We start from the raw sequence: 14,689 nt of genomic DNA on the forward strand, positions 1-14,689 counted from the left end.
GTCTGGAGGAGAAAAGGAATGTGATATGCGTGCCCGATATAGGCTTTCCTGTAGACACCATTAACCCTCTTGAAAAAAGCCGATTGAATATAAATCTGAACTCACACATTCACTCACTCTCGGACTAGAGCTTGTCACTTTGTGTTTACCTTAAATTCTTCTTCTGTACTTGCTGGGGTCATTTTGTCCACCGTTGTCTGTAATTCTGGCACAGGAATCACGTGATTACCTCCATCGTTGTCCAGATTGTAGTAGTCTTTGCCAGGGTCATCCGGTATGGCCACAACCCGTCCAGGCTGCTCGGACACGCCATAGTCCTCTTCCTCTTCCAGATTCTGGGGATCAAGACTTTTTGTTCCGCCGTCACCTGTATCCTTGCTTTCAGTCGTAGATACAGCTTCCGTTGCTGAATTGCCTTGGGATTTATTTTGTCTGAGAGCCTTTATTTGGTTAGCTGATGTCTTCCCTGGTGACAACTTTGGTTTCTCTTCGTTTTCAAATCCGACATTCATGTACATACCGACTTCCGCTACAGGAAACACAAAGGGCACACAGTACTTGACAACTAAGACACATAATATATCGTCTTTATCATGGATGTAAAGACGTTTTCGGACATCTAGAGAAGGGAATCCGTGTCAGTATCCAGGCCCATAATACATCATTTATTTATACTACAGCCTCTAAATATTACACCAAACAAGCTTTAAGATAATCGTGCATAAAAACGAGGTAAGCAGAGAGGCGAATCTACCTTGTGTGGCTTTCATGTTGTCAGCAACCACTGGTCTGTGTGTGGACTGTCCATCACTTTTGCCCCGTCTTCTTCTATACGTAAGGACACAAAATGAAATTCAGTTTGAATAGAACAAGTGTTCGTGATTTTGTAACAAATATGTACTGATGCATTGCATTTGAAAACAGATGTCTGTACTGATGTAAATATGGCAGTCGCATATATATTTGCATGGCTGTCAACTAATCAAGATATAAACAGTGTAGTTATTATTAGTATTGATACTGGCATTAGTATTAGCGTTAGTACTGGTTATTCGTACTAGTGTTAGAATTATCTGCTACTACTTTTCTGGACAACTGTAGTTCAGATTGTTGTACCTTATTTGTCAGATTGTATAGTCAGATGTTTACGGCCAGTATTATAACACCATGCAGTGATGCTATATCTGCGGTCTTCATTTATCGATGCGTATGGCGTATGTGTTATCCATTCTTTTCTTTGTGTGACAGATGAATAATCATGCGGTGGTTATGTTTATAATCTTATCATTGTGTATTTCAGGGTGTCATAAGAAACAATGAAATAGTACCCAGTCATCGAATAAAGAGAATCACACGCGTGTTGTCATCTTCATTCGACATGAAGCAATGAAGCTGCTACGTGAATGACATGCGATTCGTTCTGGACAAAACTGACCTGATCAGGATGACGGCGAAGACCAGCAGCAGAACCACTACCACGCCCACAACAGCTCCAACTACAGCAGCGACTGGAAAAGACTCGGATCCCGGCTGTTGACTTGGGGTATGTGTGGCGACTTTCTCTGGACATAAAATGGAAACGATTACAGCCAACGTAAGCATAGAAGTACACATGTCTTTCATCACTTACAAACGTGCTTACTTAAACAGCGTGTGTCATTGTAGGCTTTCTGTCAACAGCAAATTCAGCGTTAAATATCACATAAAAGGAAAGAAAATTTCCTTCTTCAGCAGAATTACTGTTGTTAGAATTAAAGTCTGCATAAACAAGTCGCTTGGGTTATGCAGACAAGTCGCTTGGGTGTCCCTCACAACTGCTGTAGAAGCATGAATTCTCGATGTACGTGATATTGCCCGAACACTTTACCCTGAATTTGATCATGAAAAGTTCACGAATATACATGACGATACCTTGCTTGGACACGGGTAGATTGTTTCATTTTGCTTACAGAATTATTTTTTTCACTGAATAGGTGTGCGTGTAGGGCTCTGTATGGCAGCTGGATATGCTTTGATCCTATGCAGAAAGTCTGAAGTCTGACATGAAATCATTGTATTGACTTGTGTCCCATCCACATGGCATTACATGAACTTTAGCATTAAACATCAGTCACATCACAATCATTAATGTTACAACAGTCACAGACTTTCGTGACTAGCTCCTCCACCGACATAACAGTAGCTTATTGGAACCATCTCATCTCCCCTGTCTCCTATCCATTGTTGCATACCTGATGCCTCGGACACCACATTAAAATACTCTTCAAAAAAGTAGGGGTTCTTCATTTCCTTAACCATAGTTATTGGAAAGTAGTCACTTTTGAAAGATGATTGTATGGCATGAAATTCCATGTATACGATTTTCATGTTAAAACAAACGACTAGAAACAAACTGTAACAAATGTGTGATGCAAGATGAATGTCAACATTAATATTCTAAGTGAGTTCTCGACCTTCTTGAAAAAAGTCCAAATCAAGAATGGGACCTCATTCACGTGTATGGAGATACTGCGTTGCACGTGCGTTGTATTTGGGGGTAGTAATACAGGGAAATGGTGGTGTGTGTATAAGATATCTGTCCTTGAAACCTTTGTTAACAACGTTTACACTTCCTATCCAAATTGAAAGTTCAGGTTCCCCTACTTTTTTCAAGAGTATAAATATGTTATTACCTGTACAGTCACCCCCTGTCCAGCCTGCCTCACATCCACCATCACAAATCCCCCTTGCGTTACAGGAAGAGGTATTCATGCAGTGTCTGGAGCTGCAATTCATGTTGCACTTGTTCCCATAACGTTCGGCATCACATTCTGGAGTAAGATGATGTTAGACATGTAATTTCATTTCCCCGTCTTTTAAGAAACACATAAATGCGTGTTATTCAGTTCCTCTCTATCGCCACATTCATTGGAATATCTTTAGACGAAACAGACACATCTGAGTACATGTAATCGTGACTTGTTTGTTAATACATCTAAAATAGATTTCACTATGGTTTTTACGAATTCAAAAGACATTGGAGCATTTCCTTTTAGACCCTGATGTTTATTATTCTTATAAGAATACTTCTAAACCATATCCCCTTTCTCTTCAGCCTTACAATGCTTCTCATTGCCTTACACGCTTCGTCATTTTTCACATGACCTGTACAACTTAGGACAATGGAAGGTGTCTTTTCTTCTCCCACAACGGCTTCAGCCAGTGATAATTATTGTCAAGCACACGAATAAGCCAGTAACGTTACCTATACAGTCAGGTTGCCTCCACCCTGTCAGACACCCACGGTCACAGGTTCCTGTTGCTTCACAGGAAGAATTTCCAGCACAGTTTCTGGAGGAGCATACGCTACGACAGCCAGGTCCATAATGTTTGGAATCACATTCTGGAATAAGATGGCAAGAGTTTCCATATCTTCCATATTTCCAGAATGTGTAACAGAGCATATCTGTAGACAAGTGGATCCATAATGTTTAAAATCACTTTCTAAAATTATTATATTAGCAATGATTAAATGAGTTTCATTTTTGAAAAGTTCTTGTGGCACTTACTATAAATTCATTTCCATGACTTACCTTGTTTACAATCAGCATCCTTCCATCCCGCTTCACATCCAGAATCACATGACCCAGTCACATGATCACATGATGAATTGCCCTCGCAGTTTCTCTCAGAGCAAAGACTAGTACAGTTTGCGCCGTACTTTCCATTGGTACATTCTGTTACAAGGGAATCGAGAGTTTATACCGAGTTTATACCGACGTTCTTCAAGGTGAGGTTGTGTGACAGACTTTCTTTCTGAATATTTATGTATTTTCCGTCTATGTTATGACTGATTACTCCCTTTCTCTGCCGATCACGTAACTGGCATTTATTACAAATAAACTTTCATCATTCTATACCTTGTGCGCAGTCATCCTCTGTCCAACCAGGAAGACAACCTGTGTCACATGCTCCAGTGTGACGGTCACATGACGAGTTTGGAAGTAGACATTTCCGCCCAGCACATGTATTGTTGCAATTAATACCATAGGTAGTGTTGTTGCAAGCTGTAAAATATACATCGGCAATTCATTCATTCGTCATTAAGTTAAGAAGTATCTGATTTGTAATACGTTCGTTTAATCGGTTCCCCAAAGTGTATGTAACGAGTCACAAATGATATCGATATACCATTTATCATGAGCTAAGGAATGAGCCCACAGTCAGACCTCCAGAAATCTTGCTAGAATGCCTTCTCAATGCAATAATGCCAAACAATGGCCTTCTCATTAGTAATAACCAAACAATGGCCTTGACCCGTATATATACGAAGCTACAGTAAACAGTACCACTCACTGGGACCCACCAATCCTGTCACCAGAAACGTCTCACCTGTATCACATCTCTGTCCCTGCCATCCTGGTCTACAGTCTCCAGGACATAGCCCAGTCAAGCGATCACATGTTGGATCCAGACAGTGACAGAACGTGTCACAATTCACTCCGAAGATTCGCGGGCCGCAGACTGGTGTATAATAAGGTCAATGCAAGGCAAAGTGTGTATATCGAGGGTATGTATGTTGTGGATATTATAAAATGGAAATTGTGGCAATAATGTCGACATTACTGTATTTACCTGATGATGGCTGTTAAACACGGATGGTGTGTTGTAAGAATTATATCGCACAATTTTCAATATTCCCCAACCATAATTCCAACACATTCAACGTAGTACAGATATAAACTAGGTCCTTTGTCAACTGGTTTTACAGAAACAAAACGGAGGGAACCTGAAACAAACTTTTTTTGCAATAAGATATTTGATGATGCTGAAGAAATATCACCATGTTTAGCCCTAAAGATATTGTCTAAATTTGTTAACAAAATAGTAATGCTAGGAGATCAAGTACATATTCCTTCGGTGCTTTGTTGCCAGCACCAGAACCAGATTGTGAGTTTCATAACAAATGAAAAGTTGTTAAGCGGTAACCAACGTGATAACATTACAGGGAGCATAGAGTTATGTCTCTCTGATAATGAAAATGCTAGCATCATGTGGATTTTGTCGAAATAATGTCGAGTAATGCTGTGTGTAGCGTTAAACGACAACCGAATTAAACAAGACATTCTCACAATTCCTAATTCAGAATAACAAACTAGCCTCCATCGTCAGATGACAGAAGCATAAACTTCTTTCATAAAATTATAGTTACTATGGAGATCCTTAGTTGTGCATTGATTCTCGTTTGGAAAAGACCGCGCTTTAAACACACAGGCATCCATAAATGAATACATCCAATCAATATTGTCACGCTTTCACAATATATATAATCTTTTATTCCTCCATGGTGAAAAGTACAGAAAGAAAACAGTATTTATGTACTTATGTCAGAATTTTCATACACATTTGAGCTAATCTCACGTTTGAATTTAAACCGTCAATGACACGAGTGACATTGAGTCACTGGAACACAGCTTTGTACATCATGCTGATGTATTTTACACACAGAGTTGCAAACTCAGTCAGGTCCTCTTTGATTAGGGGAAAGTCGGTTGTACATGACAGCAAGCACTCTGTCAGTTCCGTTGGGTTCATGTTGTGAAGTTTTAAGCTGAACTCAATTGGCCCGACATTGATTAGGCCTAACCAGTTCGTCCCGAGTTGCCTCTGTGTATCCACATACAACTACGGCGTGAGTGAGGGGGTCATCATACATCAAACCACACCGATGACACAGCCTTGTTTCACACAAGTCTATCACTGTCGCGCAAGCTTTGATAACAAAGTTAGCTTGCTGTCTGAGTGATGCGTCAAGCAATGACACTGTCCATGCAGGATGGACTTCAAGCCGGCGATGTATCCGGTGGAACTTGTGAAGGCCAGGGTCATCTGCCAGCCGACGTTTCCACTGTGCCACATGATACTCTCTGACTGACGTCTTCACTATTCTCCTCCACTTCACACGCCCCAAGAAGCATCCTGGAATTTTTCCAAGTAACAATAGAATAGGTATTTCTTGAGCACCCTGACTACATCAGGCACATATCCGACGGATGACGATGAGACGTTGTGTAAGTAGCACATCAACCGGGATACGAACAGTTTGTGAGGGAGATATCTGTGGTTCATGTTCAAGAGACCACCCAGGAAGCACAACTTCCGCTGATCTATAACTGCCTCTAGGGGCAACACTCCAAGGAGTCCAAGACAACTATCAGTTCGAGTGGTACGAGGAAGGTCTTGGATTGACTTAATGACGTGTCTGTAAGATCTTTCCAGCATTAAGATCTCAACTTTGGAAAGGTTAGTCCACAACTCCGACCCGTACAGGGCTTTGGGAAGAAACACACGGCTTACAACTGTCAGACTGATGATTGGGTTTTTAAATCGTGGGTGAAACCCACAAGCTGTCAATGATCTCACGCCGGTCCGCAAGGAAATGGCATCTCGCGTTACATGCTCTATGCTTGACATGTTACTTGACAAGACTATTCCAACATGACGGATTGTATCCTTCCATGGGAGAGTTTGGTCGTACAACTTAACTTCAACCTGCTTTAGTTGTTGAGATCTCGGTCGGTATGGAAACGTCACTATTTCACTCTTGGCGGTTGACAGTACGTATCTCCAGTCGTTGCTGTATTCCTCCGAAATCCTCACCATCTCTCTAAGGGCAGAAACCCTTGATGAAATGAGTGCCACATCATCTGCCTGAGTGGGAGAACACACACTTAAGTCCATCACAGCAGCACCAAGGACTGAGAGAGTTTCTGGAGCAGGGAGTTTATGTACAGCAGAAACAACTTCCCTCACAGCACACCTCCTTGTCTGATGCCCTGCATCATGGGGATGGGCCTAGAACACATTGAGTCAAGGAACACTTGACACCTCATTCCAGTGTACATGTCGTCAAGAACAGTCCACAAGGAACCTTTAATTCCACTCTCGAATAACTTATATTTCAAACCATTGTGCCATACTGTGTCAAAGGCCTTTGATGTATCCAGGAACACAACGTGGATATCCTCCTTTCGCTCGTGGTAATGGTGTATCGTTTCTTGCAGGTTGAAGGATGTGTGAAGGGCAGATAACTGAGATTGATATGCCATTTGCTGTGGGTGAGGAAAGGTGTCAGTTTGATTTAGACCGTCCAGTCGAGACAGGAGCACCATCTCAAACACTTCGGACAACAGAGGGGAGAGTGATATGCCACGGTAAGAGTTCGGATCTTTCTTTGATTTATTACCACCTTTGTACAGAGGTACCAGGATGCTCTCACTGTTATGATTGTATAATTATAGGAGTTATGGGCTTTAGTGGTAATCAGATTATAGCAAGCCCGAGTTACCTTCCTTGTGTACGTTTCCTGTTGTTATCCGATCATGTAATAAACAGTCTTGTACCCGCTGCCATCGTGGTCGGTCGTGTTTTTGAGAGCTCCGTGTCCACGGACTTACACTCACGCCAAGCTGTCGGGATATGTCCAGATTCAAGAATGATGTTGTAGAGATGTTGCCAAGTGAAACATCAGGGTTCAGCCACCATACTTTAGGTGTTCGTATACGATCTTGTCAGCACCACCAGCTTTATTGTTCTTCAGCTTGGTACAACACTCAGTGACTTCCAACTCTGTGAATTTCATTGGTTGTGGATCACGTTCTTCCTTACATTTAACACGGATCTCCTCAACTAGGGATTCTATCTACGTACAGAAGGAAGAATTGAAACTGTCTCGGTCTTTGGCAGCATATACATCCTGAAAATGACTAGCCCAAGCATCAAATATGACGTCTGGATCACTGTGCATTGTCCCGTGATACAATATTGGGGAAAGTGTTGACTTGTGCCCCTCCACCCCCACCCCAAAACGTCCAAATATCGGATGTGCCCCCCTCGTGATGCAACAAGTGACACAACACGACGTCGCATAGAGTTGGTAAGTCGCCTGATCACGTGAATAGGGATCTGTCGCCATTCGTCCTGCAAAGCACGACCCAAATCCTGTACTGTAACTGGAGGCTGCTGACGTTGACGGATACGGCGCCCGAGGTGGTCCCACAGGTGTTCGATCGGGGACATATCCGGTGATCTCGCTGGCCAAGGCAGAAGATGCACATTGTTGGTGTTGAGGAAGTTCCTTGTAATGACAACAGTGTGGGGTGTGGCGTTGTCATGCTGAAACACGGTTCTTGGCATCTGGTGGAGCCATGGAACAACGACGGGCTGTAGAACCTGTCTTCCTGTCCCCACAGATGTCGCCCCATACCATACAACCTCCGCCGCCATAAGGCTCCACCTCCGTGACGCAACAACGTGCCGTTCTCTCACCCCGCCGCCTGTATACACGCACACGACCGTCTGCTTTGTTGAGCTGGAACCTGCTCTCGTCGGTGAAGAGCACACGGCTCCAATGTCGTTGCTGCCGTTGACGAACGGTCCTCGCCCAAGCCAGTCTGCAACGTCGAATTTGATCTGTTAACGTCATCCCTCTGAACGGCCCATAGGGTCGAATGCCATGTCGACGCAGTCGTCTGGTCACTGTCCATCCGCTGTTTGGGTGGTTCAGGCCGTGGGCAGCAGATGACGTCACGGTGAGGAATCTGTTCCTCAGGTGAAGCACCCGTAAATACCTGTCTTCGTTGGGGGTGGTCACCCTTGGTCTGCCGCTTCTGGGCCTGTCTGCTTTCCTGCCTGTCTGCCTGCATCGTGACAACAGTCTCCCGATTGTTTTCTTGTTTTGTTTTCATGATTCTGGCGACGTGGTCGTGGGTAGCGCCAAATTGCAGCACCCCAATTACTCTCTCTCTCTGCTCTGACGTTAACCGCGGCATGTTCAAACTGATGAAGCCAATGCCCATGAACATTTCTAAGGCTGTTTTATACCCCAGAATCATACGGGTACTTTTCTGTGCATACGGGAAATTTTACCTATGAAAGTCATTTTTCTCGCCTAGCACGTGCATTCCATGCACTGTTTATGTCATGTCATCGAATTCAGTGTTCAGGTGATCTGTTCCTGAAGCTGATTTATGTTCATGGTCATAGAATAGAAAATGGCACATAAAAATATTTTGGGGACGTTTCTTTTGCACGTGAGTTTACATGTAAATACAATAAATGACTTACCATAGATCTCCACTTCACAGATGTTCAGTGCACTAGCAAAGCCATCGGATCCTCCAGACCCCGGGTTCCTGATGGTGACATATCTGCCGGTACCGTTACATGTCACGTCAGTTGGGTTCGGGGTGTTTAATGGACTAGGGAGGCTGGAGCAGATGCTGGAGTAGTCATTGTTCAGGTGGATGTTCGAGTTGGCATTTCTCCAGTAGACTTGAAAACACACATTTTTAAATCAACGTTACATGTGCATACTGTGTCAATGTAGTTGCTTATATATCAAATCACAAAACTATGTTCATGTAATGGATTAATAGTGTAATCCAGAGGAGAGGCGTACGATTAACAAAATATATGCTTTATAGGTAGTCGGATCTAGAATACTGACATCAAAATGTCCGAAAACTAACAGCACATGGAAAGTCAAGAATCATCCAGAAGCATATGCTAGACACCCTCCATATACATACAGTAACTGATGTATGTGTATATTTGTAATAAATCTCAAACAGAACCAAGGCACAACCATCTTATGACAAAGAAATCAATTACATACCACACTCAGATACAGGTTACAGTATCACATCTACAAAGAAGAGCAAAACAAATACTATCTAATCCGAAGATAGAATATTGGCCATCCCAAAGCAATAACGTGTATGTATTTAATTCATGTCTTGTTTGGTAAACCTGTTAATGTTGACGACTGTAAGTAAGTTAAATGTGAGAGCTGCTGTTTGTGGCATTGAAATTTCCTTAATCAGCAGCATGGCACTGGACTGGACTTTGTTGGATATGTAAGTGAATCCTGAAACAATATGGCGATAATAGGACTGATACAAATGCGTCTAGACATCATCCGTATACGTATGATGGAGTAGGTGAAGTCGTTATTGCTATAGTTTGATCACCAGCTTATAACTAAAATTATGTTAATTGTTTAAATTTTTACAGACCAATACCTAATCATAAAGTAGTATAGGGAATGGGGAGAAAAACCGGTAGCGGGTACACCTTTGCTCAGAAGCTTCGGAGTATAGCTAATTCTGCTACCAGCATATATATTCAACAAGACCCTTTCGATAAGACCACTTTTAGGCTGCTTCCAATTACTCCCAATTATAGTGTATTCCCAATTAGAGCTATGCGGGTACATAGACATAGAAATATGCCAGGAACCAAGCTCTCGCGAGAAGCATATACCGAGATCCGATCGGGTCGTTTGTCCATTCGGGAAGCGAAGAGGAAGTATCACATATCGCAAGCTCGATACACACGAATCCGAGGTGGTATAGGCAAGCCCACAACTCCCGATATATCTGAAGAATTGGAGGCCCTGCTGCAGAAGTGTCGCCCCATGTTGCTTTCCGACCGAGAGAAACAAATCCTGGAGCAATCGGGACACACCTTCTACGAACACTACCAGATCCCCAAACAGTTTCTCGAACTCTACTTGCTGTGCTTTCGTCCACTAGTAGAAGCCGGTAAAATAGTTGATTTCGTCTACATCTACCCACCCAACCAATTTCGACCCTCGGCAGGCAAACTCCGAATCATTCTCGCTGATAACTGCTATCCGGGCCCCAAGGACAGACACAACCGATGCACCGACTGCCTAGCCACTCTATCGGAACTGCCTGCTCTCTTCGGACCCGACAACTCTACGTGCAAGTGTGGTGCCACCGACCACTGCGTCGACAGCAAGAAATGTATTCTCTGGGAACAGAAAGTGATAGACTACACACCCCAGGAGCGACTTCCACTCGAGGTTCCAGAAGAGATCGAGGTTGGCAGCTGTTGTGTGAATATAGAGAACCTATACGACAACGCCTGCCTTTTCTGGAGCATACAATACGCACTCCTCATCAACAAATTGATGGACCGTTGTACGTGTAAGGAGAAAGAGTCTTGTATCTTCTGGCTGTTATCGGAGAAAGCAGAGGTACCACAGGGGCGGGGTAATATTTGGCATACCCCATTACCCGACTATGGTGGACCCAAGCATATGGAAGTAGCACCCCCTCCATGCAGCGAACACAAAAAAGCTGCGAACGTCCCAGAAGGAGTCTACTTATGCAAAAAGTTTGCTGTAGCGGGACACGAAGGGAAGAACCGGCTGTTATTACTACTCGATCCCCCGACTGGGGAAACGATTCCAGTCTATGGCTACAAGATACGAGAAACGATTCGGGCTGCCGGGGGAATAGAACGCCTACGGTTAGTGCGGGAACCGTTTCTATGCAAGCTCGGTAAAATCTGCTACTCACCTATATCAGAAAAGAAAGACGATAGAGAAATCGAATTACTGCTTCCAGACATTGGACGAGAATAGGTCCGGCAGCTCGCCTAGTATTTTGGTAGATGCAGTCGTGGGCTTACAAAGGACGAATACTTATCTAGGCTAGTTTTTCGTATTCCAACTGCTTTTCGTGGTACCCTACTACTTTTTTCCCCTCAAAAAACAACACTCTACTGCATAATGAAGGGATCCCCACGTTTCGTCTTGGGTGTTTCTACCTTCTCGGTCGGTGTGTGCACTGATTTGCTGTGCTTCCAGGTCTTGTAGACGACCTTCCAGAGAAAAACAGCGGCTAGCGAAAGGTAGGTCCACCTTTGGGCTGTTTCTAGTATCTGCCGCACCTTCTGGATATCCAGATGGGTCTCTTCTTGTTCCTCCTCAACGTTTTCTATTTCCTCTTCCTCATTGTCCTTATCCAGCATCGACAAGATGTCGACCAACAAATTCGTGGTTTGCTCCATATGAGCCGGCAACGTATTCGTGGTTTGTTCCAAACGAGCCGACATCGCTGCAGTTTGCTTCACACTAGCCTCTAGCCTCCCCAAGCGGTTGTAGAAGTCCTGGATGGTGGACACAGTCGGCTCTGCAGCAGGCAATACACTCTCGCTAGGGGGTAAGATGGCCGCAGGCAATACGCTGCCGGCAGACGTCTCACTAGCGGGAGCAGGCAATGCGTCTGTGCTGGTCGGAGGTTCTACAGCAGGCTCTCGCCATATGTCGTAGAGTCTTGTGGATCCAATACCGAAGCGCTTTTTGACCTCGCTTGCTGGGAGCACCCCTCGAAGGGAGCGTATTTCTTGGACCTTTTCCGAAGACAAATCTCTTCTTGGTGGCATGGGGTGTTTTTCCTGGGAATATATATATACCATACTTCCTACTTGTCTATATAGGAACCAATCCTCTCCCAGGAAACTTCTAATAATGCTTAGCAATGCTTAATAATACTAAGCATTTGCTAAGCATTACTAAGCATTGCTAAGCATTATTAGAAGTTTCCTGGGAGAGGATTGGTTCCTATATAGACAAGTAGGAAGTATGGTATATATATATTCCCAGGAAAAACACCCCATGCCACCAAGAAGAGATTTGTCTTCGGAAAAGGTCCAAGAAATACGCTCCCTTCGAGGGGTGCTCCCAGCAAGCGAGGTCAAAAAGCGCTTCGGTATTGGATCCACAAGACTCTACGACATATGGCGAGAGCCTGCTGTAGAACCTCCGACCAGCACAGACGCATTGCCTGCTCCCGCTAGTGAGACGTCTGCCGGCAGCGTATTGCCTGCGGCCATCTTACCCCCTAGCGAGAGTGTATTGCCTGCTGCAGAGCCGACTGTGTCCACCATCCAGGACTTCTACAACCGCTTGGGGAGGCTAGAGGCTAGTGTGAAGCAAACTGCAGCGATGTCGGCTCGTTTGGAACAAACCACGAATACGTTGCCGGCTCATATGGAGCAAACCACGAATTTGTTGGTCGACATCTTGTCGATGCTGGATAAGGACAATGAGGAAGAGGAAATAGAAAACGTTGAGGAGGAACAAGAAGAGACCCATCTGGATATCCAGAAGGTGCGGCAGATACTAGAAACAGCCCAAAGGTGGACCTACCTTTCGCTAGCCGCTGTTTTTCTCTGGAAGGTCGTCTACAAGACCTGGAAGCACAGCAAATCAGTGCACACACCGACCGAGAAGGTAGAAACACCCAAGACGAAACGTGGGGATCCCTTCATTATGCAGTAGAGTGTTGTTTTTTGAGGGGAAAAAAGTAGTAGGGTACCACGAAAAGCAGTTGGAATACGAAAAACTAGCCTAGATAAGTATTCGTCCTTTGTAAGCCCACGACTGCATCTACCAAAATACTAGGCGAGCTGCCGGACCTATTCTCGTCCAATGTCTGGAAGCAGTAATTCGATTTCTCTATCGTCTTTCTTTTCTGATATAGGTGAGTAGCAGATTTTACCGAGCTTGCATAGAAACGGTTCCCGCACTAACCGTAGGCGTTCTATTCCCCCGGCAGCCCGAATCGTTTCTCGTATCTTGTAGCCATAGACTGGAATCGTTTCCCCAGTCGGGGGATCGAGTAGTAATAACAGCCGGTTCTTCCCTTCGTGTCCCGCTACAGCAAACTTTTTGCATAAGTAGACTCCTTCTGGGACGTTCGCAGCTTTTTTGTGTTCGCTGCATGGAGGGGGTGCTACTTCCATATGCTTGGGTCCACCATAGTCGGGTAATGGGGTATGCCAAATATTACCCCGCCCCTGTGGTACCTCTGCTTTCTCCGATAACAGCCAGAAGATACAAGACTCTTTCTCCTTACACGTACAACGGTCCATCAATTTGTTGATGAGGAGTGCGTATTGTATGCTCCAGAAAAGGCAGGCGTTGTCGTATAGGTTCTCTATATTCACACAACAGCTGCCAACCTCGATCTCTTCTGGAACCTCGAGTGGAAGTCGCTCCTGGGGTGTGTAGTCTATCACTTTCTGTTCCCAGAGAATACATTTCTTGCTGTCGACGCAGTGGTCGGTGGCACCACACTTGCACGTAGAGTTGTCGGGTCCGAAGAGAGCAGGCAGTTCCGATAGAGTGGCTAGGCAGTCGGTGCATCGGTTGTGTCTGTCCTTGGGGCCCGGATAGCAGTTATCAGCGAGAATGATTCGGAGTTTGCCTGCCGAGGGTCGAAATTGGTTGGGTGGGTAGATGTAGACGAAATCAACTATTTTACCGGCTTCTACTAGTGGACGAAAGCACAGCAAGTAGAGTTCGAGAAACTGTTTGGGGATCTGGTAGTGTTCGTAGAAGGTGTGTCCCGATTGCTCCAGGATTTGTTTCTCTCGGTCGGAAAGCAACATGGGGCGACACTTCTGCAGCAGGGCCTCCAATTCTTCAGATATATCGGGAGTTGTGGGCTTGCCTATACCACCTCGGATTCGTGTGTATCGAGCTTGCGATATGTGATACTTCCTCTTCGCTTCCCGAATGGACAAACGACCCGATCGGATCTCGGTATATGCTTCTCGCGAGAGCTTGGTTCCTGGCATATTTCTATGTCTATGTACCCGCATAGCTCTAATTGGGAATACACTATAATTGGGAGTAATTGGAAGCAGCCTAAAAGTGGTCTTATCGAAAGGGTCTTGTTGAATATATATGCTGGTAGCAGAATTAGCTATACTCCGAAGCTTCTGAGCAAAGGTGTACCCGCTACCGGTTTTTCTCCCCATTCCCTATACTACTCATAATGCATATGTGTACGTGTGTGTTTATCTTTTTTTGCAGTGTGTATAATTATGTTAC

The 14,689-nt window shown here is 44.5% G+C and overlaps 1 protein-coding gene across 1 annotated transcript in view; it reads right to left on the reverse strand.

The window, feature by feature from the left end:
• Positions 1–14,689, reverse strand: part of LOC137290329 (uncharacterized) — a 36,936-nt gene that overhangs the window by 8,560 nt on the left and 13,687 nt on the right. The window contains exons 4-12 of the mRNA XM_067821172.1: positions 9,106–9,312; positions 4,372–4,503; positions 3,900–4,046; positions 3,573–3,716; positions 3,245–3,382; positions 2,673–2,810; positions 1,436–1,562; positions 755–828; positions 150–529 (exon numbers count right to left, since the gene is read on the reverse strand). Of these exons, the coding sequence (XP_067677273.1) occupies positions 150–529; positions 755–828; positions 1,436–1,562; positions 2,673–2,810; positions 3,245–3,382; positions 3,573–3,716; positions 3,900–4,046; positions 4,372–4,503; positions 9,106–9,312 (1,487 nt within the window). The remainder of the gene's footprint in view (positions 1–149; positions 530–754; positions 829–1,435; positions 1,563–2,672; positions 2,811–3,244; positions 3,383–3,572; positions 3,717–3,899; positions 4,047–4,371; positions 4,504–9,105; positions 9,313–14,689) is intronic.

This window comes from Haliotis asinina, chromosome 7 (assembly GCF_037392515.1).
Source record: "Haliotis asinina isolate JCU_RB_2024 chromosome 7, JCU_Hal_asi_v2, whole genome shotgun sequence".
In the NCBI taxonomy this organism is placed as follows: domain Eukaryota; kingdom Metazoa; phylum Mollusca; class Gastropoda; order Lepetellida; family Haliotidae; genus Haliotis; species Haliotis asinina.